Genomic DNA, 27,812 nt, shown 5'->3' on the forward strand with positions numbered 1-27,812 from the left:
AACATTTTTTACTGCACTTAGCTTACTGCAAAGAATTTTCAGAGGTCTTTCTGAGAGGGATAGTGGCATAACAAGGGACCTGAGGACACGAAGGGACCTGAAAGACTATAGGAGGCTAATAGAATGCCTGGGTATGTGAAAGTCTTTTTTTTTTGGGGGGGGGGGGGGGGGGAGGGGGGGGGCAGTTCACATGATGCACTGAGAATTCATCTAACCCTCATCCCCATTGAGACTGATCCACTTCCAGTCAGATAACTGTTGTAAAATATGTTTAGCACTTACCTGAAGGCATTGGTTTTGGGTTCAGATCAAGAAAGGGCACTTTAACATAACCGGGAGCTCGCATGCTCTTCTCTACATCTCCTTGCAGCATGATGAGGTCCACGATCTCCTGCATCCACGTGGTACCTGCAAAACAGGTGATGAAACATGGTCATAAATGCAGCTTACAGCCGCCATAAGGTCTCTTTTCCACGGACTGTTGATAGGCAGTGAAATGCCTCTCAAATTCTCATAACTCCTTACTGCTGCCTGGTAACTCCTCACTAGGGATAATCGGAAAGAGCAAATTCTGTTCCGCCGGAATTCGCGGATTCCGCCAGCGCTAAATTCTGTTGCTATGACATTTCCGTTGGAATTTTGCGAAATTCCGCTGAATTCCGTATTCAGGCGGAAAAATTTAAGTAATCGCAAATGAAACCTTGTTTATGCTAAATGGTAGCCCATAGCACCTGTTGGCTTTTCCCCTGGTCCTTTTTCTCCCTCCCTCCTTTCTCCCTCCTCCTCCTGTCTTGCCTTGTCTTCCAGGGAATTGTAGGATGTCAAAAGCCAGCTCACATACATTGGCCAGGAATTGAACCCAGGTCCAACGCTTGGAAGGCAGCTCTCCTCACTGCTATACCACTACATGCTGAAGCCAGCCTAGCATGTACCATTGTGATATACCCAAGAGAAAAATGAGCTTGCTTAGGGATTTGTAGGATGTCAAAAGCCAACTCACACACATTGGCCAGGAATCAAACCCAGGCCTACCGTTTGGAAGGCAGCTATCCTCACCATTATACCAACAATACTACACACTACATTGCTATATGATGAAGCCAGCCAAGCATGTACCATTGTGATATATCCAAGAGAAAAATGAGCGCTCTCTCTTTCTAGGACTTGATGCCATTGAACTGAATTTTTAGCTTAAAACCATCAACGGATACTGGCAGAATTTCACAGGCAATTTTGGAGAGAGAGAAAGAGAAAGAGAAAGAGAGATCTACATGGCTATCTAGGGTTCTCTTCGGACAAAATGTTGAACACAAAAAGGCAAGGCCATGCCTGGGTGGGCTTGAACCAGCAATCTTTCGGTTAACAGCCAAACGCGCTAACTGATTGTGCAACAGAGACTGTGTTCCACAAAGACTGTATGAGCAGCTGCTGTTGAATGATTTTATGGGGATGTATGTGTGTCTTTTGGAGGGAGGAAGTAAATCTGCTCCAAGAAGTTTCAGCATGTAGTGTTGGTGGTATAATGGTGAGGATAGCTGCCTTCCAAGCAGTAGACCTGGGTTCGATTCCTGGCCAATGTATGCGAGTTGGCTTTTGACATCCTACAATTCCCTAAGCAAGCTTATTTTTCTCTTGGATATATCACAATGGTACATGCTAGGCTGGCTTCAGCATGTAGCATTGTAGTGTGTAGTGTTGGTGGTATAATGGTGTGGATATCTGCCTTCCAAGCACTAGACCTGGGTTCGATTCCTGGCCAATGTATGTGAGCTGGCTTTTGACATCCTACAATTCCCTGGAAGACAAGACAAGAGGAGGAGGGAGGAGGGAGGAGAGGAAAGTTTGGGTGGAATTTGTAAGGCTGTCGAGCAGAAATTATTATTTTTAGGCAGAAATCAGTTTGGTGGCAAAAAAATAAATAAATAAATTGCATTCCGCGGAATTTCACATTTTTCAGCGGAAATTCCGCCATAGCAATTTTGTTCCGTCGGAGCGGAATCACCAAATTCCGCCCGGAATCGCGGAAATCTTAATTCTGCGGAATCCAGCGACCATCCCTACTCCTCACTCACTGCTGCCCGGCAACTCCTCACTGCTGCCACAGTTCAACAGTCCATGGAAAAGAGGCCTATGGCCAGGAACCCACTACAAATCGCTATCTCTAATCACAATCGCTAGCATTTTTATTGAGCGGTTTGTAAGCGATTTCATGAGATTGCTGATGATTTTGTTAGCATTTTTAAAAAGTGTCAGCTTTTTGCCAGCGATTGTGTAGCAATTAGCATTTTTACTTCTGATTGGTCCTTTCAATTTTTTTTTTTATTTTTACAGTGTGCCGTAATGTAAAGACACTAGCAAAATCGCTCTGTGTAGGTTTTGACAAAATTGCTCTAGTGAGTTCCAGGCCTTAGTGTGGACTGCAGCCTCTAGCCATTTTGAAGCTTTGCAGTCTTTGTAGCAAACAGGAATCATCAATAAGATGCAGGATTATGCAGCTCAAAAATTGACCTAATGCCAACCCACCAAGCTTTGATTTGTCCATTTTAAACTTTCATAAATTTGCCTACAGAATTTGCATAATATTGTATAAACCTCAAACAATCTGCATCTCTGACCATCCCTAGTAGAAAAGTCCACACTGTCAGATGAAACCAGTTAGGCCTCTTTTCCACGGACAATTGATAGGCAGTGAAATGCTTCTCAAACTCTCACAACTGCTTGCTGCTGCCTGGCAACTGCCCACTGCTGCCTGATAACCGCTTTCTGAGCACACAGTTCAACTGTCCATAGAAAAGAGGCAGGGGCGTATCTAGAAATCCCCAGGCCCCTCTGCAAAAATCTCCCCACTCAGGGCTGTTTTGGGGGGCAGGAGGGGGTAGCAGCAGAGGGCTGGCCACCTTCATCGGCAGGGAGGCGGGGCAGTCCTCCCCCCTCTCACCTCAGGCTCTCCCCTCAGCACACTCCCCTCCTGCAATTATCAGTGGCAGCGGCAGCAGGAACACATACCTCCATCCACCGTGGAGGTCCATCTCTAAGTGCACTTAGAGATCGAAACCTCCGGCGCATGGAACACATGGAGGTATGTGTTCCTGCCCGTCGTCACAGGAGGGGAGTGCATTGAGGTGAGAGCCCGAGGTGGGTGGGGAAGGAGATCTGTCCCTCGGCGCCTCCCATGATGCGTTCCAAGCGGCGGTCACGCGATTATACAATTCCTCCAACCCGGATGAAGGAAGTGTTTGTAATCACGTGACCGCTGCTTGGAACGCATCGTGGGAGGCGCCGAGGGACGGATCTAAGGGCCTGTACACACTGCTGCGCTTTTAAAATCGCATGCGATTCTTAAAATCGCAAGGCTTCATGAGAATAGGAAAAGTGCATCACACCAGTGTGTACAGGTCTGCATGATTTTCATTATTTTTCAAAAGACCTTGCGATTAAAAAGCGCATGCGATTTGAAAAGCGCAGCAGTGTGTACAGGTGTGTAAGAAGACGCTGGTGGGTATGATTAATCCCCTCACCCACCCGCACAGGTGTATTAATTAACTGGATGAAATCTGAACACCACCTATTTGGATTTCATCCGAAGTAGTTATTTGAGCATCCCTGTCCCCTATTGTTATGCCCCTGAAAACAGGCCTTAGGGGTTGCTGAGCACCCACTCCCTGACATCAGCTGGATGGACATGGCTGTTTGGAATGAAAAGCCACAAGTTTAATTTTTTTTTTTTAGTCAGATTCATTGAGTGTAAATTTTTTCCCAAATCACAACTTTGATATACAGCAATGCAAAATGATCACACCTGATTGGGCCAATGTGGACCTCTCTGTCTGGGGTTCTCATACAGGCTGGACTGTAATCCCCCCCCCCCCCCCCCCCCCCCCGGGCACACTTACCAGCTTTGGGGTAAGTAGCAATAAGGAGATCGTCTTCCCGTGCCTGGAAGTTCTGAAACTTGTCCCACATGTCACAGGTGGTTTGTATGAGCGGAATCCCGTCCACGTGACCCAGTTTCACTTCAACGACCTTCATCTGATCCAAGTATTTATGTAATTGTTGTGGGTCCATTCTAACTTTTCGGGAGCTAGAAATGGCAGAAGTGGGATAAAAACAAACAAAACAGTGTTGTAAAAACCAGTGAGACACACAAGGCGAGATTCTAAAGTTCTCTTCACCAATAGCCATCTTCCAACCGGACTACTGGAATTACATCTACTAGGTGAGACTTTATGAATGTCCCACCAGGCCTGGATTTAGCACTAGGCACAATAGGCACGAGCTTGGAGGCGCCAGTGTTCTGAGAGGCAGCTGTCACGGGTTTGCAAACATCCTGGAGCTGTGCTGTCACCGCCCCCAAAACATAGCCACCGCCCATTGAGCCCACCTCGTCTGTAACCAGCGTGCCTCTGACCAGTCCCTTTCTGATTGATTTTAATACAGCTCTCCCATCAAAAGTGGCTACTGGCTAACTTGGGCACCGTATAAACTGCTATGTTAAATATAAACATTGCGGATTAAAAAAAAAAAAAATTCCCAGGAAGTAATAGCGGCAAAAGGCAGCGCAGATATCAGCAGAGGGACACTTTAGTGGCGAGAGGCTACATCACAAATCTCGGCGGGGTGGAGAGGGGGGGTTGGTTTGTGTTAGGAGCAGGTAGAGGAGGGATAGTGTTAGAAAAGGGTTAGGTAAGTAGCAGAATATTGCAGAACAGCCACACTTCACCTCCTTTACAGGTCTCTGACTCCAGACCCAGAAGCCGGTGTAAGCCCCCTGCAGGTACACCACTCCTGCAGACCTGTGCAATAGAACATGTGGAATGCATCGGGATATTACTTCATAATTTACTTAACTAAACAGAGGACACCACAACTTCTTAACCTCCTTAGCGGTAAGCCGCCGGAGGGTGCCGCTCAGGCCCTGCTGGGCCGATTTACATAATTTTTTTTTTGCTGGACGCAGCTAGCACTTTGCTAGCTGCGCCAGCACACCGATCGCCACCGCCCCACGCCCAATCGCACCTATCCGTTGCGGCGCGCGCCCCCCCAGACCCCGTGCGCTGCCTGGCCAATCAGTGCCAGGCAGCGCCAAGGGGTGGATCGGGACTCCCAATGACATCGGTGACGTCATCCCGCCCCGTCGCCATGGCGACGGGGGAAGCCCTCCAGGAAATCCCGTTCTTTGAACAGGATTTCCTGATCGGAGATCGCCGAAGGCGATCGAAGCGGCGGGGGGATGCCGCTGAGCAGCGGCTATCATGTAGCGAGCCCTGGGCTCGCTACATGATTTAAAAAAAACAAAAAAACTGCTGCGCTGCCTCCTGGCGGAATTTTTCATACCGCCAGGACGGTTAATAGTGAATATATGGCCGTAGGCATATCATTTATTTGGAATAATTTTTGTTTAACTTTATTTAAATAAACCAACAAACAGAATACCAATTAGCAACAATTTAACCATTAACAACATTTTATAAAAGAAATTGCAGTCCATTTAATTCTCCATAAAAAGTCCAAATAACTCGCCCATGTTGAAGGACAGCTTTCCGCCACCGGCCAGGTTAGCGCCTGGCACCCCCACCTACGGCCTTCATGATCATAGTTTGCAAGTCCATACTGAATATGTCCTGTTTGGTGTGAGTAAGGTGAACAAGGTCCGAACGACACAACCCCGGGATGCCTCCCTCAAGCTCGGCGTGACAATAAGAAAAAACGCGCACGGACGGCATGAATTTAAACATACTCCAATTTACCTGATGCCGAATGGATTCGAGGAAACGCAATTTAACAGACCGACACCAGAGTAACCGAGGAACTATCTCAGAAAAAAACAGTGTAGTGGAAGGCATCACTTCGTGGAGTTGCATCAGGTCCTGTTGTATTACATTCAACAGCTCGATTGTTGGAGTTTTGCCCAATTCATTACCTCCCAAATGCGTAATCAGGACATCCGGGACAGGCAATGAATCCAGCAAGTAAGTAACCCGCGGGAATAAATCGAACCATTTCATGCCCCGCGACGCCAGATCTGAAATTGATCCCTAGGTAGACTAAGATGTGTTTGATAAGGCCTCTCTTGCGCCCTCATCTTAGCCCAAAACACAAATGAATGCCCTATGATCCAGATCATCTTCCTAAAACCTGCAAAAGAGATGAAGGAATTAATAAATACCAAATTAGGATGAACATACAAATTTGTAACATTGCGAATCCCATCGCCCAATCCACTGAATTACATTGACCGGCATACCTAACTGTATTAGCAGCATGCAGAGGCATGCAACATGTTTTGGGCATAGCCCTGCCATACCTGAGGAAGGACAATGCCCGAAACATGTCATGTGCCTCTGCTAGCTCTGTATGCTGCTAATTCAGTTACTTTAAGGCTGCTTTCACAGTGAGACATTAAAGTCCCACGTCACAGCAGCCTGTAACGCAGCCCAACTCACAGTAATGAAAAATCAATGTGCTGTTCAGAGTGCCCACGTTGCGTTACATTGTAACGCTACACTTTGAATGAAAGTGCAGCATGCTGTGCGTTATACTGTTAGACTGCTTGCACATGCTCAGTGACTAGCCACATGGCTAATTAATATTCACTGCACTGTGGTGACCTAACCTGGACTCATAGGCTATCATTCATGAAAGTGCTGTCGGTATGGAGAATCAGTGCGGGAATACACCGCTGGCGGTGTTTTAGACTTCTGGGTGGGCATTCATAGAAAAGTATCCATGTGCGGTATGTGGAAAGAATTTAAGATTTATAATTAATCTCATGATATATTTTTTATATTCTCACGTGGCTATAAGAGCCACATTTATGTAATCAGAACAGTGTGTAAGAGTGACACTTTAAGAATATGATCATAGTATTGTTTTAGGAATCACACAATGTAATCAAAATTAATGTGTATGAAGAATACAGTTACTGTTTTCAAGCTTCTCTATTCCAGAAACGACCTCCCTTCCCCCTCCTGTGTGTTGTACCAGGCACAGAGAAGGAATTCTTTGGGAAGGGCAGTTTGAACCAGATTTCCATGGGCGGATTTGTCTTTGCTGATCACTGGCTAGAGGTCATAACGAAACTCCACCATTTCCAGTGAAACGAAAGTCAGCCTGAAAGTGAAAGCTAAAATACAGGAAGTTTCTTGAAGGACACAGGGAAAACCCGCCCAAAGAAGAAGTCCAGTCTCCTTTGGACATTGCTCATTGGACTCATTGGATGACAGACTGTTTGGAGGGAGGAATATATTAGCATGTTAACTGGGGTATAAAGATCAACAGAGGAAGAAAGTCTGCACCTTTTTGTAACTGGCCAGGCTGCAGCTAGCCTGTTTTTGCTTTAATAAATGCTGGTATATAAAAAGGTTCTCAGCTGAGTGAATAAAGATTTCATTTTCATTGGCACGAATTGGAGAAGCCTCATTGAGTAATTTATTTCCTTTAACAGGTAGCAGTGCGGAGATTCCCCAAACTAGGCTGGCGGCAGGCTTGCAGAGACACGGAAGCTGCCGAGTTGATACATTTCTCAGTGTTCCGCTCTGCTGCAGCTGCCTGGGAGGTCTGTGTGTCTCCATTCACTTACATTGGTATCGCCACATCAGAGGGAGCGGAACTTCCCGACCTCACACCGCTTGCGGTGATCTTTATGAATTAACATTTTGCTACATTTGTACCGATAATCACCGCACAAGGCGGTGATTTATCACTCTGCTCGGTAGTGTCATTTTTCCATGCGGAAAGAGCCTTTATGAATGCTGACTTTGCTAAGTGGTCGGTAAAGTCAGCTGTTTTAAGCATTTCCGCATGCGGAAATGCTTTATGAATGATAGCCATAGTGTTGTCCGGATCATGAATGAATTGTTCATTTGATCCGGATCTTTTTTGTGAGTCGAATAATCCGGATCACCACAATGAACGATTCGGTTCACAGTGGATGTCTGTCTGGAAGAAACAGGAACATACAGAATGTACGGTGCAGGGAAAGTCCTGTCCTGCTAGTCATTTCACACCCAGTCTGCTTCCCTAGTAAAATGATTCAAATGATTCGGTTCAAAGATCCGGATCTTTTCAATGATCCGATTGGAATTATCCAAATCCTTGAAAAGACCCGGACTTCCCAACACTATCCTGGAGCGGCTGTTCTATCAGTATAGATAGAATGGAAACTATGATTGCGATTTTCTTAATCACAATCGTTCTGGTGGAATCTGTCCCATCTATTTACAAAAATTTGCTTTCCTAAAACAGAAAGAATTTGCGATAATTCAGGTTGGAGTGAGCTCGAGATGTTTCTCAGAGCACCACTGCTGAATATATGCAAATTAACCATTGTACCCTTAGAAGCTAAACACACCTCCAGAACCGCTGGAATGCAATGATGTGTCAGCTTGTTAAATTGTACAGAGCCATAATAATCCAACATGCATACAGACTGTTTCGGATTGTTTGATCCTCTTCAGTGCATGGCATGGATTAATTTGGCTCTATGGAGTAGGGCTTGTAAACCGAGAGGTACAGACTAACCAGCAAGCTCATGGTGACCCAGAACTCATTGGAGTGTGTAAGGGACTACAATGGTCCTAAAAGCCCCCTTACTAAGATGTTAAGAAAAACAAAAATTTGCTTTCCTAAAACAGAAAGAATTTGCGATAATTCAGGTTGGAGTGAGCTCGAGATGTCTCTCAGAGCACCACTGCTGAATATATGCAAATTAACCATTGTACCCTTAGAAGCTAAACACACCTCCAGAACCGCTGGAATGCAATGATGTGTCAGCTTGTTAAATTGTACAGAGCCATAATAATCCAACATGCATACAGACTGTTTCGGATTGGTTAATTTGCATATATTCAGCAGTGGTGCTCTGAGAGACATCTCGAGCTCACTCCAACCTGAATTATCGCAAATTCTTTCTGTTTTAGGAAAGCAAATTTTTGTTTTTCTTAACATCTTAGTAAGGGGGCTTTTAGGACCATTGTAGTCCCTTACACACTCCAATGAGTTCTGGGTCACCATGAGCTTGCTGGTTAGTCTGTACCTATCTATTTACATTGGCAGAGAGTTTAGGGAAATCGCTAGTGATTAAAAACGCTCCCTAAACTAAATTTTGGTAAAAATTACCAGTTTCCTGTCATCGGCACTACCTTATCGGTGTCGAATAGTAGGAGAATCTGTAATTTTACCATTATTCCACTAGCAGTCCCACCCGTCACCCAAATTACCGTGGTTCCCTTCTTCAGTGTATGCCTCTCATCTGCCTACTTTTTATAGGTCCAGTCACAACCTAGGAACAATCCACTTCAGGAAACTAAGGGCCAGTGCACACCAAAAATCGCAAACGAAAGGCCCTTTTCCATTAGCAATTGCTAAACGCCAAGAATTGGATTTTGTCACTGTGGTTAAACTGGTTGAACTTGATGGACGTCTTTTTTCAACCAAAATAACTATGTAAATAACTGTCACTTTTTTACGCCTAACGATTTTGCATATGCAATGCACCTGCATTGCAAAAGTGCTAAAAAATAAAATAAAATAAAAAATCAAATCACATCGCTCTGGTGTGATCCATTCCATACAAATTCATTAGCCAATCGCTTTTCAAAGCTAGCAGTTTTCTTTTTTCTGCATAATGTATGCAAACTGCATGCCGTCCACATACAATTCTTTCCTATGAGAATCAAAAGTGCATGCGTTTTTTTTACAAATGTATCCGATGTCTGATTTTTTTATCTTGTTGAAAAGGCAGATAATAAAAAAAAACGCAAACGCATCAGAAACACTAAGGCCAGGGTCACACTTGAAAAACTCATGTGATTTTGCTTAGTGTGACCCTGGCCTAAAAAGGGCTGATTCGCACTACGGCCTGGTGCACACAAAGCGTTTTTGGTAGCGTTTTCAAAAACGCTGTCACTTGTGAGAACGCTTGGCTAATGTATCTCAATGAGATGGTGCACTTCCGCGGTCTGAGGTTTTTAGCAAACCGCAAACGTGCCTCCTGCAGCATTTTTTGCTGTTTTCAGAAGAGTTTCTGCCTCAATGTAAAGTATAGGAAAAGCTCAAACTGCTCTGAAAAACGCTAGATCAGAGCTGTTTTCCAGGTGTTTTTGTTACAGTAGCTGTTCAATAACAGCTTTACTGTAACAATATATGAAATCTGCTACACAAAAATGCTCCAAAAACGCTAGGCATGTTTAAAAAATGCCTAGGAATCGCTCTGAAAATCTGCTTCAAAAACCTCTAGCGTTAGCAGATCAGCTAGAGGTTTTGTGTGCACTGGGCCGAAGAACTTTTTAAGTTCCAAAGATTGCAAATGCTCTTGCTTATGCAATGCTATGTTGGATTTGTACAAAATCACATGGTTCCAGTGAGAACACACACATAGGATAACATTAGCAAGAGCTTTTAAAATCACAAAGCGCTTAAAAATAAAAAGCTCTTGTAGTGTGAGGCCAGGGTCACACTTAGCAAAATCGCATGTGTTTTCCACTATGTGCTATGGAGAAAACGCATGCGATTCTGCCAAGTGTGACCCTGGCCTGAACTAGCCCTAAACACTTACAAAAATTCAAATCCGCAAATACAGAGGGGAAGGGGGGGGGGGTGTCTTTTCCGTTACCCGGGCGCATCCACTAGGTGGCGATAAAACTCCAGAGTTGCATCCTTCCCTACTATCCATGGCAGCCTGGAGGGGGAATAGTAATTAATGCCATCTGGTGGTTGCGCCCAGCTAACAGAATAGTACCAAAAAAACAAATACGCACATGGCAGAAAGCGCAAGGTTTTCTTCACAGACAAGTGTGCTCCCAAACCCAGGCCTCTTTTCCACGGACTGTTGACAGGCAGTGAAATGCCTTTCAACTCTCTCAACTGCTCACTGCAGCCTGCTAACCAGTGGCGTAGCAATAGGGGGTGCAGAGGTAGCAACCGCATCGGGGCCCTTGGGCTTGAGGGGCCTAGCTTCAAACACAGTATTAACTCTTTATTGGTCCTGGGCTGATAATATTTACTTCTATAGATGCTTTGAATAGTAGTGATCATTAAAAAAAAAAATGAAACTGTTCCTCACCCCCTTTTTTGCACCTCTGACTCTGTGGTTGTCCTTGATCGGTTTTGGTGTTATGTAAACATTGTTCTATATAGCATGCTTGGGGGGGGGGGGGGCAATTTGTGCAGTTAAACTGCTGTTCAGGAAATGCTGTTGAAAAAAAAGAAGAGTAAACCCTGAGAATCCCTCATGAGTAGATGGATTGGCCAAAAACCTGTCAGTTCTGTCAGATTTTAACTGCCTACTTTTTTTTTTTTCCACGGACAGTTGATAGGCAGTGAAATGCCTCTTAAAGAGAACCTGAACTGAAAATAGAAAGTCAAAATAACCATACACAGGTCATACTTACCTCCTGTGTAGTCTACTCCTCAATCTCTTTTTTCCTCTCCTGCGTCCCGTTTGTCCACTGTGATCAGTGGAATTCTCCATCCTCCATTTTAAAAATGGCCATTACCCCATAACTGCTTCCTGGTCAGCACACGTTAAACTGTAACATCGCCCACTTGAGCCATAGGGAAACATGGATATTGCCTTGCAAATTCAGTTGTAACTGACAGCTGCTGATGTATAACTGACAGCAACTGGTATATTTCAGTTCTGACAAAATATCGTCAGAACTGGACGGGACCACTGTAAGAAGAAAATGGTGAGCTTCTGAGAGGAACTGGCGGTAAGGTTAGTATGTAATATTCATTTGCAGCTACGCCATGTGTTTATTTTAAATAATTTTAAATCCTTTACTCACTTCAGGTTCCCTTTAAACTCTCACAACTGCTCACTGCAGCCTGGCAACTGCTCACTGAGCACACAGTTCAACAGTCCATGCAAAAGAGGGCTAATGCAGCTTGACCGTGGACCAATCAAATTTTACCTCAGCAGGATTTGATCGGTTCAAGCTGCACATATTTGCATACAACATTTGCATAATCCTGCATCAACCCAAAATTTTTTGCACCTCATTGACCATCCCTAGTGTCCATTTGTGGATTAGGCCACATACACACATCAGACTATAGTCTTTTGAAAATGAAAGATCACAGACCAATTTTACCCCCTTCCATGTAGTATGAGAGCCATACCTTCACAGGCCTCTATTCATAAAACTTTTTCCGTCAGTTTTCCACTCAAAACAGCTGACTTTCTTGTCCACTTAGCAAAGTGGGCATTCATAAAAGCTGTTTCCGCATGAAAATCTACAATCCCCCAGCAGAGCGAGAAATTTCCGCCTTGTGCTGCGTTTTTCTAGATTTATGTAGAAAAAGTTACAAAATGTCAGTTCATAAAGATTAGAGGAAGCAGTATGCGGACGGGAAATACCGCTTCCTCGGATGTAGCGAGAAGTGTTCGGATTAAATGAAAGTGAATGGGACAGACCTCCCAGAGAGAGCAGCGCACGGAGGGACTCTGCCGGCTGAAGTGTTTCCGCATGCCTTCCGACAGCTTACCGCCAGCCTTCAGCGGGAGATCTCCGCTCTGCTATCCCAGCTGCCAACATTTTTATGAATGACCACCCAGAAGTCTAAAATACCGATGCGGTATTTTCCCTCCACGAGTTTTTACGGCACAATTTTTTTATGAATAGAGCCCACAGTCTTTTCTATGTAGCTGAACTCCCCATCAGAAAAAAATCTTTGCAAGATGCTGCACACAAAGATGCTGTACAGACACAAAAAATCAGTGTCTGCAAAAGATCTGTTCCTTCCAAAGATCCGTTCCTGCAAAATGCATTCTAAAGGCTCATACACACATCAGACTATAGTCTTTGGAAAATGAAAGATCACAGACCAATCTTACCACCCTTCATGTAGTATGAGAGCCATACCTACACAGTCTATTCTATGGAGCTGAACTCCACATCAGATAAAATCTTTGCAAGATGCTGCACACAAAGATGCTGTACAGACACAAAAGATCAGTATCTGCAAAAGATCTGTTCCTGCCAAAAATCCATTCCTGCAAATTGCAACGATAGTCTATGAGATCTGCAGATCATCATACACACATGATTTAACTGACATTCATCTGCAGATCAAGCAATCATCCGCAGATCTGAAAATCCATCCTGGTGGATCTGATCTGCAGATGAATGTCAGTTAAATCATGTGTGTATGATGATCTGCAGATCTCATAGACATGGGCGTCCGCAGAAAATTTTCCAGGGGGGGGCAAAAAGTGGGGAGTTAAAAATTTGGGCTGGTGTTGTGTGGCGCGCGTAGCGCGCCAAAAAATGGAGCTACGTCATGCGGCGCGCGTAGCGCGCCGCGCCGAAAAATGGGTGTGGTCATGAACCAGAATGTGGGTGTGGTCGTGGGTGGAGACAAGTTTACATGAACTAAGCAATGGTGGGACATTAGATTAGGACAATGGTGGCGAACCTTTTGGAGGTCGAGTGTCCAAACTGCAAAGTCACTTTACTATCACAAAGTGCCAACAGCAATTTAAACTAAATACAAACGTTTTAACTCATACATGAACATTATGGAAAATTAAGTTGAAAATAAACTGTGAAGATAAACAATTTCATCCATCGTACTCCTGAAAAAAATTATTCATTTTTTTTAGAACCTCCCAGTTTCATTTTCTGTTTTAAAAAGCAGAAAAAGTAGGTTTAATGCTATTGTCTCATATGATGATGATTCAGCTTTTTCCATAGTCTCGCAGTTAGCAATCATGTGACCCCCAACAAGACAAATTCAGCAATCATGAGGCCCCCCCCATCAAGACAAATTCAGCAATCATGAGGCCCCCAACATGACCAACTCAGCAATCATGAGGCCCCCAACAAGACAAATTCAGCAATCATGAGGCCCCCAACAAGACAAATTCAGCAATCATGAGGCCCCCAACAAGACAAATTCAGCAATCTTGAGGCCCCCAACAAATCATGAGGCCCCCAACAAGACAAAGTCAGTAACCATGAGGCCCGCAACAAGACAAATTCAGCAGTCATGAGGCACATAAATAGACAGCTTTTCACATAAATAGGCAGAATGCCCCCTTAATATGTAGACACCTCTCACCTGGCAGCAGTTCCCCAAAATACACTCAATCTGACAGCAGTGGTTCCCCAAAAATAGGTAGCCCCAGGTCTATAGGTGTCCCCAGAATAGGTGGCCAGCGGTATAGATGTCCCCAGAACTGGTAGCCAGGGGTAGAGATGTCCCCAGAACAGGTAGCCAGGGGTATATGTGCCCAGTATATGTAGGCACGGGTATATGTCCCAGTATATGTAGGCAGGGGGTATATGTCCCAGTATATGTAGGCAGGGGTATATGTCCCAGACAGTATATGTAGGCAGGGGTATATGTAGGCAGGGGTATATGTCCCAGACAGTATATGTAGGCAGGGGTATATGTCCCAGACAGTATATGTAGGCAGGGGTATATGTCCCAGACAGTATATGTAGGCAGGGGTATATGTCCCAGACAGTATATGTAGGCAGGGGTATATGTCCCAGACAGTATATGTAGGCAGGGGTATATGTCCCAGTATATGTAGGCAGGGGTATATGTCCCAGACAGTATATGTAGGCAGGGGTATATGTCCCAGACAGTATATGTAGGCAGGGGTATATGTAGGCAGGGGTATATGTCCCAGTATATGTAGGCAGGGGTATATGTCCCAGACAGTATATGTAGGCAGGGGTATATGTCCCAGACAGTATATGTAGGCAGGGGTATATGTCCCAGACAGTATATGTAGGCAGGGGTATATGTCCCAGTATATGTAGGCAGGGGTATATGTCCCGGTATATGTAGCCAGGGGGATATGTCCCCAGAAAAAGTGGCCATGTGTGCAGGAGGAGGGGAGCAGCGGAGAGAAGAGGGAGAGCTATGGGCACTCACCTTAGGGGGCTCTCCCTCCCTCTCTCGCTCTCCCCTCCGGAGTCCGGAATGAAGTGTGCAGCGGCTGGCAGCGGTGGGCGGAACTTACCTCCTCTCGTCGCACGCGCCGGATGGATTAGCCGCTACTCTGGCCTGATCCAGACCAGAGTGCGGCACCAGAACTTCCGGCGCAGGAGCGAGAGGAGGTAAGTTCCGCCCACCGCTGCCAGCCGCTGCACACTTCATTCCGGAGGGGACAGCGAGGGAGAGAGAGACCCCTAAGGTGAGGGAAGGGGGGGGAGACGTCCGCCCTTCCCCACTGTGCCCATAGCGCTCTCTCTCTTCTCTGCGTGTTCCCCTCCTGCTGGCTGCACGGGCACGCGGCCAGGGGGGGGCAGCGGGCGGCCAGGCTCGGGCAGATGCCCGGTTTTGCCATATGTGCGGACGCCCATGCTCATAGACTATCATTGCAATTTGCAGGAATGGATTTTTGGCAGGAACAGATCTTTTCCAGATACTGATCTTTTGTGTCTGTGCAGCATCTGTGTGTGCAGCATCTTGCAAAGATTTTTTTCTGAGGGGGAGTTCAGCTCCATAGAATAGACTGTGTAGGTATGGCTCTCATACTACATGAAGGGTGGTAAGATTGGTCTGTGATCTTTCATTTTCTAAAGACTATAGTCTGATGTGTGTATGCACCTATAGTCTATGAGATCTGCAGATCATCATAAACACCTTGTTTAACTGACATTCATCTGCAGATCAGACAATCATCTACAGGCCTGAAGAACCATCCTGGTGGGAGTACATTTGAAATCGGCGCCGGTAGACTTGGGCACAGGATACAGCCGGTATATGGCTGATCCTGCTTCTGCACAAGTCCGGGCCGTTTTAATTACTATTCCCCCTCCAGACCGACATGGATAGTGGGGGAATGAAATAATTTGGCTTCCAGCGATTGCTGGAGGCCGAATTATTGTGTTTTTTAAGCAACCTCGGCTCAGTCTTCTGACGGAGCCGACGTTACTCACTGAGCGCTGCAATAGGAGTGATTCCTATTGTAGTCTATGGAGGCGCCGGCTGTGCCCATATCTAGCAGCGCTGAAAAGCACTGCTCCGCCTAGTGGATCTGATCTCCAGATGAATGTCTGTTAAACAAGGTGTGTATGAGGATCTGCAGATCTCATAGACTATGAATGCATGTTGCAGGAACGGATCTTTTGCAGGAACAGATCTTTTGCAGATACTGATCTCATCTGTTGCATGTGTACAGCATCTTTGTGTGCAGCATCTTGCAAAGATTTCTGTCTGATGGGGAGTTCAGCTCCATAGAATAGACTGTGTAGGTATGGCTCTCATACTACATGGAAGGGGGTAAAATTGGTCTGTGATCTTGCCTTTTCCAAAGACTTTTATCTGATGTGTGTATGAGCCTTTAATCTATGTGTGGAATGCAATGAGGATTATCAGCTGTGAGGCCTAGAATCCACTAGATTTTTTTTTTAGAGTGTTTAGGGAGCGCTTTCAATCGCTAGTGATTTCCTTAAAGGAATACTATCGATTCACTTTTTTTTTTTTCAATCGACACAGGAATTGTTTGGGAAGTGCTGCTAAGTACTGGTGTATACATTTTAGTAGCAACTTCTTTGTTTACTGTTAGCAAAATACATTTAAACTTTACTGACGCCAAAACTGACAGCTGACTGAGCCATGAGGAGAGGGGAAATTCCCCTCACACTTGATCAGTTAACTCTATGGGCTCTATTCATAAAAAAATTGTGGCGAAAAACTCCTGGAGGGAAAATACCGCAGCAGTATTTTAGACTTCTGGGTGGTCATTCATAAAAATGTTGACAGCTGCGATGCAAGTGCGGAGATCTCCCGCTGAAGGCTGGCGGTAAGCTGTCAGAAGGCATGCGAAAACACTTACGCCGGCAGAGTCCCTCCGTGCGCTGCTCTCTCTGGGAGGTCTGTCCCATTCACTTGTATGTAATCTGCAGGCTTCTCGCTACATCCGAGGAAGCGGTATTTCCCGTCCACATACCGCTTCCTCTAATCTTTATAAATGGCCATTTTGTTACTTTTTTCTAGATAAATCTAGAAAAACACTGCAGAAGGCGGAAATTTCTCGCTCTGCTGGGGGATTGTAGATTTTCATGCGGGAACAGCTTTTATGAATGCCCACTTTGCTAAATGGTCGGGAAAGTCCGCTGTTTTGAGCGGAAAACTTGTGGTAACAGTTTGTGAATAGAGCCCAATGTGTAGCTCTGTGTGTGACAGAGAAGAGAGCTCCCAAGAGCTGCAGCTCCTGTGTCCTGTGTTTCTGACTGACCTGTCTGAAGAGAGAAAAGGAAATGTAACTAATTGTCACAGCTTTTTCATATTGTTTTTGCTTTCAGAGTTTGATATGTTTGATATTTGCTTTCTGTAGTCTGATATGCAACTCTGGCTGTGCATTGAAGCAGACACCCCTTCTGCAATTGATTTGTCCCAATATAGCTAAATCCTACCCTCAATAAATTACAGCTTTTGCCTCTGATATTTAAAGAGACTCCGTAACAAAAATTGCATCCTGTTTTTTATCATCCTACAAGTTCAAAAAGCTATTCTAATGTGTTCTGGCTTACTGCAGCACTTTATACTATCACTGTCTCTGTAATAAATCAATGTATCTTTCCTCTGTCAGACTTGTCGGCCTGTGTCTGGAAGGCTGCCAAGTTCTTCAGTGTTGTGGTTCTGCTATGAACTCCCCCTTCCAGGCCCCTCTATGCACACTGCCTGTGTGATATTTAGATTAGAGCAGCTTCTCTCTTATCTTTTACAAGCTGGATAAATCGTCCTCTGAGCTGGCTGGGCTTTCACATACTGAGGAATTAGACAAGGGCAAAGCTGTTTGCAGGAAGAAACAAGCAGCCTGATACTTCAGTGGAAGATAGCTGCAGGGGGAAAGAAACACACAAATGATTTCTTGAGATTCAAAAGGAAAGCTGTATACAGCCTGCTTGTGTATGGATGTATTTTCTATGTGTGGACATACTGTACATCAACCTACTTCCTGTTTTGGTGGCCATTTTGTTTGTTTATAAACAAACTTTTTAAAACTGTTTTTAACCACTTTTAATGCGGCGGGGAGCGGCGAAATTGTGACAGAGGGTAATAGGAGATGTCCCCTAACGCACTGGTATGTTTACTTTTGTGCGATTTTAACAATACAGATTCTCTTTAACATGAAAAGTAGGTAAATGTTTACACTGCTACTTAGACATTATTTGCACACTGTCATTTTAGAACACTTGGGTATCGATAGTATTCCTTTAAGGCCTCTTTTCCACGAACTGTTGAACTGTGTGCTCAGCAAGCAGTTGTCAGGCATCAGTGAGCAGTTGCCAGGCAGCAGTTGTTAGAGTTTGAGAGGCATTTCACTGCCTGTAAACAGTTAGTGGAAAAGAGGCCTAAAAGCTCTGCCAATGTAAATGGATGGGACGGATTCCACCAGAGCGATTGTGATTAGGGAATTCGCACTCGCAGGACATACAGCATTTTTGGAGCGTTTCCATTCTAATGAATTGTACAGGAGCAGGGAAATCTCTCCCAAGATTGCGATTTCAAGTGGGTTCCAGGCCTAAGGCTGGGAACACACTAGGCAGTGCAGGAAATGTAGCGTTTTCCCGCACATGCGGTTTTCTTGTGTTGTGTGCATATTAATGCATTTGCGGTACCCATATACAAATCGCATAGGCGTTTTGCATGCTTTTTTATGCAAATCACTAGGAAGTCAACAGGAAGCGGAAATACAAGCTTTTTCCTTTAAAAAAGAAAAAAAAAAAAAAAAAAAGCATATAAAAACGTATGCAAAGCGCATACAAAACACACTAAACCACAATACCTCTGCGTCACCATTGATTTTCATTATGTGCATTTTTGAAAAATATGCAAGAAAACCAATGTTTTTAAAAACGCACTGTCACACTGTCCCTAGTGGCTGACCGCACTTAGCCTTCTAAACGGTGCCAGCGCACAGATCGTGCAAAATCTGGTCGCAGTCAATGCGCAGGAACCGTTAAGAATTAGCCGCAGACAACTCAGAAGGGAGCCTGTGAGACACGGGTGATTACCACTTCACCCACTGGTTCAGAGTAAACTGCCACCACCGCGGTTATCATGGGACCGTGGGACCCACTAACTGACTGACTAATCCTGCGGATAAAACGGTTAAACACACGATATTCTGTCTAGCCAACAACAAACAAACAGTAGCGTATCTTCAGAGACCCGGGATCATTTCTGTGTGTGCTGATAAGCAGGGTAGCGAAACAGTGAATGACTTGGAGGAAGTCTTTTATTCACAGCAATATAAATAATTAATATATACAGACAATTATTAAAATCAACAATTATTAAAACAGTAATAGCCAGTATGAAAAATAAAAGAAGGGAGAAAAATACTTAGTTCCTGGAAAGATGTCCTTATTGTGGGAAGAATCATAAAGTTCTTGGTTTCAAAGTCCAGAGTTCAGAGTTCAGACCAGGTGGATGCCAGCATATCCTCAAGCTGGCATCTGATGAGTGCAAGATGGTTCAGTGTGGAGGACACTGAGTTTGGGTCCTCAGCCATTCTTATGCCCCTGCTTCAGTAGGAGGGAGTGAGGGCGGGGAGCCATACACCCCCTTCAAAGATGAGATGAGCCCTCCCCTTGTACTGGGGCTAGAAATCATATCTACCCATATATGGGCTCTATCTCACAGAACCGTACAGGTCAGGGCAGATTTATTAACATTTTCAGGTCTGTCTCGATTTACCCAGCGCCCTGATACCAGACATTAGGGGTGGGACCCCTGTGGTATCATCAGGGCCTTTTCAAACTGCCTAACTGGCAGTCCTTACCTCAGAATGTTCTGAAACTTCCTCAGAACCAGCACCGGGGCTCATGCTACACTTCCCCCACGTTTGGTGAAGCTGCCATCTCAGGAACCCCAGAAATATGACAGATCTGGGAAGTTATGGATTATGCCATGAGACTGAGGTTGTGTTCTAGCTGCTAACAGCTGACTTTCCTTTGATCTTTACTAGGGAGCAAAGTGTCAAGACCTCCAGTGGATTCGTAGCCTGCTTGGCTGCACCTAGGCATCCTTTGGTTAATTAACATCTCCATGAGATCAGCTAAGTGTCACCTGGTTCCCAGAACCAAAAGGGAAATTGTGCCTTCCACAGGGAATATGTCCAAGCTAATTAACACCTTCCCCCAGGCTTTCACTCAGCTAAGACAGATCCCCCAGCTGTTCCAAGGCAGGGGAATACTACACATCAAATCTTGGTTCTATTGATCTGAAGCGCAATCGATGCAGGGAATCGAGTGCGATCGTTCTTTTCTTCACGGGCGGTTCCAGGACGCGCCTGCGGCCCCGCAACCGTCCGTGACAGCCCCCCCCCCCTTGTCCGTGGCTTAGCCACTCATCCGCAAGATGTGTGGCGGCGCCGCTAACCTGGCTGACGGGCCTCGAGTTGCCGGTACGGCGGGAAAACCTATTGGAGCCTGTGGCTCGGTTCCCCTGGACCGGTCGCGGTCTGCTACCCTCAGGGTTGACCCAACATGGACCGTTCTGGACAGGGCGTTTGCGCCACTGCAGTCGGACGTGGTGCCCGCCGGGACTGCTGACAACGGGCAGTGGGTTGGTTAGGTCAACAGCCAGCCCACGCAGGGTTCCCCTGCTGGGTGGCTGTGGACCAAAGGGAACCCCGCGGGAATCCCTGGACCTTCCCAGCTCCTGACAGACGGCACATGCCCTGCAGTAGTTTGCTACATCCCTGTTCATCCGGGGCCAATAAAACTGGTTCCGAATACCGGCGAGTGTCTTGCGGACACCTGAGTGCCCTGTCAGAGGATAACCATGTGCGGATTTCAGCACATGTCCCCTGAACGCACTCGGGACCACAAGCCACTTGGTATCCGCGTGGGATCTACCTGTAGGGGGCTGTACAGACTCACTGTACAGTCTCTCACCTTCCCAGTACACCTTGAAAGCGGCCCCGTCTGCGAGGGGCTCAGCGGCTTGCTGCCTGAGCACCTCCAGGCTTGGGTCACTTTGTAGTGCGGCTGAGAATACGGCGCTGTCAGTTTCAGCCAACTGGCTCATGTCACACGAGGCCAGCGGCTGAAAGGTCTCATCCCTGCGGTCAGAGGAGGAGGAGGAGGCCGGAACCCCCTCCACCTGTTCTGAGCTCGGGTTCTGAGCAGTGCAGCTGCGCGGTACTGCTAGCACAGGTACACGGTCAGAATGGCACAGACGGGCATTACTCAAATCATCATTGCATGCAGTAATGACATTGACAGGTATAGACATTTTTTCATTACAGACAGGTTGTACAAGAAACTCAGGTACAGTTACAGCATCATCACAACAGACAGCCTGTACCTCAAACTCAGGTGCCTTTGAAGCAGGCACTAATGAACCTGGTACCCTTGAACTGGGCACATTCAACCCACCTCCCCCTGGTGCTCCCCCAAGTGTATAAAGTACCTGGTGGTGGGTGGAGAGTCCGTCTCCTTCCGTGAGCGACAAGGCGGTCGTGGCAGGTTCATAGTAGGACACAAGCTTGCCCAAATCAGTCCCCAGCAACACAGGGACTGGGAGATCCTTCATAACCCCAACAACCCTTTCGTGGACCCCTCCCACTCCCCAATCCAGCTTCACTCTTGCGTGGGCTATGTGGAAAAGGGTGCCCTCTACTCCAGTAAGGGCAAGGGATCGGCTGGAGCTGATGCTCTCCTTTGGTACAAGGTGTGAGTGAACTAACGTGATGTCAGCTCCGGTGTCTCGGAATCCGGTGACAACTTTGCCGTTCACTCTAACAAGTTGCTGCTGGTCGGTTCGGTCGCGGATTTCCTTTCCGCGGGCAAACAGGACAAAATCTGATGATCCAGGCTGTGGTTCGCTGGCGGGCTGCCTCTGCTGTGGGTGAGGTGCAGGTGATGCAGATGATCCAGGTGCTGGTGGTGTCTGTCTCCGCTCCGGGCAGTCGAACTTCATGTGTCCGGGCTGGCGGCAGTAGTGACAGGTGACCTCTCCAGGCGCTGCAGGCCTGGGTGCAGCAGCTGCGCTGGGTGGCCTCTGTGGCGGATGGCTCACAGGGGCAGGAGGGTCTGCCGAGGTATTGGGCTGACCTCCTCTCCAGCTGGATGGGACAGTTCTGCGGGTATCAGCCACCCGGGTAGTTGCAAAAGTCTCAGCAAGGTCTGCAGCGACAGTGGCTGAAGCCGGCCTGCGTTCTAACACAAACTGTCGTACATCAGCAGGGCAAATGTTCAGAAATTGTTCCAGGACTATCAAGTCCTCCAGGACATCATAAGACCCTTTGGTGAGGCCTAGAGTCCACTGCCGGAGTGTGGTGAGCAAGCTGCTGACCACATCTCGGTACGAATCAGAAGACTTTTTCTGCCAGGCCCTGAACTTTTTCCGATAGGCTTCTGGCGTCAGCTGGTACTTAGTAATGATAGCGTCTTTTATAGCAGCATAATCATTGTCCTTCTCCGCAGGCAATTCTGCGAAGGCATCAAGCGCTTTGTAGCGCAGCAAAGGTGTCAGATGTCTGGCCCACTGGTCTTGGGACAGACGATACTGACGGCATGCTTTTTCAAAAGACCGCAAAAACAAGTCAATGTCAGTGTCTTTTTCAATATTAGCAAATTTAAATTTTGCACTTACGGGTGCTGCAGCTCCTTCAGCAGGGAGGCTGGGCGGTGAACTCCGGCTGGCCTGTTGAACTTTTGCCATGTTTAGCTCATGCTGTCGTTGGAGCTCCCGTTCCGTAGCAGCCGCTTGCCGCTCCCGTTCCTCCCGCATTTGGCGCTCTGTCCGCGCTTCTGCAGATTGGCGCTCCTCACGCATGTACTGCAGGTACTTGTCCAGGTCAGTGTCCATCAGCTTTTGTAACGCCTGCTGCATTAGCGGATCAGTACAAACGGACAGTCCAGTACTGGCCAGTTCCGGGCGAGTACTGTCAGAAACTCTGGGATTGGGGTCCACACTGACATTCTCCGGCGTAACTGTTGATGCAGGGCCCTCAGGATGCACAACCTCTGTACGGTCAGGAGTCTCAGTCTCTGGTTCCCCTCGATTGTCAGATGGGCTGGTATCCACTTCAGCGGACACTCCCGGCTCCCGCAGTTGCTGGGTATCCCATTGAAACAATTCCGTTACCAGGTCCTGTTGTTTCTTGCGGCCGACATCAATGCCTCTCTCTTGGCAAAGATTTTGCAGGTCCGCCAGGCCCATTTTCTTGTAGTTCCCGGACATTTCCATGCCAAATAAAATAAAACTTTTGGGGAGGGGTACTGGCTACACAGTCTCTCTGTATATATAAAAAATATATTGCCTTCCAGCTACACCAACGAATTAGTTAGTTTCTCGATAGCGCTAGCGCTATCGTAGATACTTTCAGCACAACACAGATCCCACCGCTGCCACCACTGTCACACTGTCCCTAGTGGCTGACCGCACTTAGCCTTCTAAACGGTGCCAGCGCACAGATCGTGCGAACTCTGGTCGCAGTCAATGCGCAGGAACCGTTAAGAATTAGCCGCAGACAACTCAGAAGGGAGCCTGTGAGACACGGGTGATTACCACTTCACCCACTGGTTCAGAGTAAACTGCCACCACCACGGTTATCATGGGACCGTGGGGCCCACTAACTGACTGACTAATCCTGCGGATAAAACGGTTAAACACACGATATTCTGTCTAGCCAACAACAAACAAACAGTAGCATATCTTCAGAGACCCGGGATCATTTCTGTGTGTGCTGATAAGCAGGGTAGCGAAACAGTGAATGACTTGGAGGAAGTCTTTTATTCACAGCAATATAAATAATTAATATATACAGACAATTATTAAAATCAACAATTATTAAAACAGTAATAGCCAGTATGAAAAATAAAAGAAGGGAGAAAAATACTTAGTTCCTGGAAAGATGTCCTTATTGTGGGAAGAATCATAAAGTTCTTGGTTTCAAAGTCCAGAGTTCAGAGTTCAGACCAGGTGGATGCCAGCATATCCTCAAGCTGGCATCTGATGAGTGCAAGATGGTTCAGTGTGGAGGACACTGAGTTTGGGTCCTCAGCCATTCTTATGCCCCTGCTTCAGTAGGAGGGAGTGAGGGCGGGGAGCCATACACCCCCTTCAAAGATGAGATGAGCCCTCCCCTTGTACTGGGGCTAGAAATCATATCTACCCATATATGGGCTCTATCTCACAGAACCGTACAGGTCAGGGCAGATTTATTAACATTTTCAGGTCTGTCTCGATTTACCCAGCGCCCTGATACCAGACATGAGGGGTGGGACCCCTGTGGTATCATCAGGGCCTTTTCAAACTGCCTAACTGGCAGTCCTTACCTCAGAATGTTCTGAAACTTCCTCAGAACCAGCACCGGGGCTCATGCTACACTTCCCCCACGTTTGGTGAAGCTGCCATCTCAGGAACCCCAGAAATATGACAGATCTGGGAAGTTATGGATTATGCCATGAGACTGAGGTTGTGTTCTAGCTGCTAACAGCTGACTTTCCTTTGATCTTTACTAGGGAGCAAAGTGTCAAGACCTCCCGTGGATTCGTAGCCTGCTTGGCTGCACCTAGGCATCCTTTGGTTAATTAACATCTCCATGAGATCAGCTAAGTGTCACCTGGTTCCCAGAACCAAAAGGGAAATTGTGCCTTCCACAGGGAATATGTCCAAGCTAATTAACACCTTCCCCCAGGCTTTCACTCAGCTAAGACAGATCCCCCAGCTGTTCCAAGGCAGGGGAATACTACACATCAAATCTTGGTTCTATTGATCTGAAGCGCAATCGATGCAGGGAATCGAGTGCGATCGTTCTTTTCTTCACGGGCGGTTCCAGGACGCGCCTGCGGCCCCGCAACCGTCCGTGACACGCACATTGCAGAACGCAAGCATATGTGTTTTTTTATGTGGCCCATTGACTTGCATTATGTGCATTTTAGCTGCGGTTTCCGCAACGCTAGCGTTTCTGCCTAGTGTGTTCCCAGCCTAAAGGTGGGTACACACATCAGATAAAAGTCTTTGGGAAATGAAAGATCACAGACCGATATTACCCCCTTCCTTGTAGTATGAGAGCCATACTCTACACAGTTCTATGGAGCTGAACTCCCCATCAGATAGAAATCTTTGCAAGATGCTGCACACAAAGATGCTGTACACATGCAACAGATCAGTATCTGCAAAATGCATTCATAGTCTATGATATCCATAGCTCCCAACTGTTCCTCTTTGGGAGCCCTGTCCCTCTATCAGGACTTTGTCCCTCTTTCTATGATATATATATATATATATAAATTTCCTGCAGTATTCATGGCAGGCTGCATACGAATGGGTAATGGGCTAACATACAGGTCTGTTAGCTATAAATTAAAGACTCTCCCCTTCCTCCTCACTTTTTTTTTATTTCCTGTCCACACTACAGGTCTGTCCCTTTCATGGGAATCATTTTATATTTTTTTGCCCTTATCTAGCTGCCTTCTTGCAGCAGTCCAGGCAGGTTCAGCCTCTCCTGCTCTGAAGCCCCCCAGAATACTTAATTGTAGAGTGCTTGTGGGGGACCCCTGTGCTGGGGGTTAATGTTAGAGATGTAGTGAACGGTTCCAGGCGAACTTTGGGGGTTCACGTTCGCCTGGACCAAGCGAACTTTTGCGGAAGTTCGATTCGCCCCATAATGCACTATGAGGGTCACCTTTGACCCTCTGCATCACAGTCAGCAGGCACATTGTAGCCATTCAGGCTACACTAAGCCCTGGAGCCCCCCCCCCCCGCCCTTATATAAGGCAGGGTCCAGCGGCCATTAGCCTCACTCGTGTGCCTGCTAGAGACAGACTAGGGACAGCTGCTGCAGACTTGTTCTCCTAGGGAAAGATTAGTTAGGCTCTTGGTCTTGGCTTGCTCCTGGCTGATTGTTATTGCTAAAATAGCACCCCTCAACGCGTACGTTAAAAAGGGGCGCTGGGAAAAAAGGGCGCGGGGTTTTAAACGATAAGCATGGATAACGTTTAAAAATGTATTGTACTGTATTTCGTTTAAAATTAATGTTTTATAAAGTTATAAATCATTAAATAATGTGCATTAAATCGGCAATTGTAAAAACGTTAATCTTTCGTTTAAATAGTGAAACGTATAATAACGTTTAAAAAAAATTACTAAGTAACCCTCTCTGTACCTACCCCTAACCCCTAGACCCCCCTGTTGATGCCTAAACCTAAGACCCCCCCTGTTGGTGCCTAAACCTAAGACCCCCCTGTTGGTGCCTAAACCTAAGACCCCCTGTTGGTGCCTAAACCTAAGACCCCCCTGTTGGTGCCTAAACCTAAGACCCCCTGTTGGTGCCTAAACCTAAGACCCCCCTGTTGGTGCCTAAACCTAAGACCCCCCTGTTGGTGCCTAAACCTAAGACCCCCCTGTTGGTGCCTAAACCTAAGACCCCCCTGTTGGTGCCTAAACCTAAGACCCCCCTGTGATAAGCATTAATAACGTTTCAAAAACATATTGTGCGGTTTTTTCGTTTAAAAATAATGTAAAAAAAAAAAAAAATTGTACTGTTTTTCGTTTAAAAATAATGTAAAAAAAAAATTGTACTGTTTTTCGTTTAAAAATAATATTAAAAAATGTATAAATCATCAAATAATGTGTAATCATGAGAAGCAGTAATAAAACATTAAGTCTCCGGGCGCCGCTTTTAAAACGTTATTTTTCTCCGGCGCCCTTTTTTCCTATCGGGCGCTCATTAAACGATATTTATTATGGGAGTGAATGGCGGCGCCCGATTTGTCCACTAGCCTCCTGCGCCCTTTTTTACTGTTACCCCTGTACCTACCCCTAACCCCTAGACCCCCCTGTTAGTGCCTAAACCTAAGACCCCCCTGTTGGTGCCTAAACCTAAGACCCCCCTGTTGGTGCCTAAACCTAAGACCCCCTGTTGGTGCCTAAACCTAAGACCCCCTGTTGGTGCCTAAACCTAAGACCCCCCTGTTGGTGCCTAAACCTAAGACCCCCCTGTTGGTGCCTAAACCTAAGACCCCCCTGTTGGTGCCTAAACCTAAGACCCCCCTGGTGGTGCCTAAACCTAAGACCCCCTGTTGGTGCCTAAACCTAAGACCCCCCTGTTGGTGCCTAAACCTAAGACCCCCCTGTGATAAGCATTAATAAAGTTTCAAAAACATATTGTGCGGTTTTTTCGTTTAAAAATAATGTAAAAAAAAAAAAAAAATTGTACTGTTTTTCGTTTAAAAATAATGTTTGAAAAAAAATATTGTACTGTTTTTCATTTAAAAATAATATGAAAAAATGTATAAATCATTAAATAATGTGTAATCATGAGAAGCAGTAATAAAACATTAAGTCTCCGGGCGCCGCTTTTAAAACGTTATTTTTCTCCGGCGCCCTTTTTTGCTATCGGGCGCCCATTAAACGATATTTATTATGGGAGTGAATGGCGGCGCCCGATTTGTCCACTAGCCTCCTGCGCCCTTTTTTACTGTTCCCCCCCTCAACAGCTCTTTTGAGAGATGTTTTCCAGATGTGTTTTTTTTGTGTGTGTGTTGCTCACTGACATTAAATACAGCCCTATCTGTTGCAGTTGGACCTTGGTAATTGTTATTACTGTGCCAGCCAGGCCCTGCCTAACTATTTATACTGGGACACCTACCTATGCCTACCTAACTACTGGGGCACCTACTTGCCTATACGGGGACACCTACCTATACTAGGGGACCTACCTATGCCTACCTACCTATACTGGGTCTCCTACCTATGCCTAGCTAACTACTGGGTCTCCTACCTATGTCTAGCTAACTACTGAGGCACCTACCTATGCCTACCTACCTATACTGGGACTCCTACCTATGCCTACCTACCTATACTGGGACTCCTACCTATGCCTAGCT

General features: G+C 46.2%; 1 protein-coding gene across 2 annotated transcripts in view; it reads right to left on the reverse strand.

Moving 5' to 3' along the window:
• The window catches only part of LOC137524232 (sulfotransferase 1C1-like), a 110,629-nt gene that overhangs the window by 78,171 nt on the left and 4,646 nt on the right, over positions 1 to 27,812 (reverse strand). For both annotated transcript variants that reach the window (XM_068243852.1, XM_068243850.1), the window contains 2 exons: positions 3,894 to 4,081; positions 283 to 408 (listed from right to left, as the gene is read on the reverse strand). In XM_068243852.1, the coding sequence (XP_068099953.1) occupies positions 283 to 408; positions 3,894 to 4,065 (298 nt within the window). In that variant the 5' untranslated portion in view covers positions 4,066 to 4,081. The remainder of the gene's footprint in view (positions 1 to 282; positions 409 to 3,893; positions 4,082 to 27,812) is intronic.

This window comes from Hyperolius riggenbachi, chromosome 7, assembly GCF_040937935.1.
Source record: "Hyperolius riggenbachi isolate aHypRig1 chromosome 7, aHypRig1.pri, whole genome shotgun sequence".
In the NCBI taxonomy this organism is placed as follows: Eukaryota; Metazoa; Chordata; class Amphibia; order Anura; family Hyperoliidae; genus Hyperolius; species Hyperolius riggenbachi.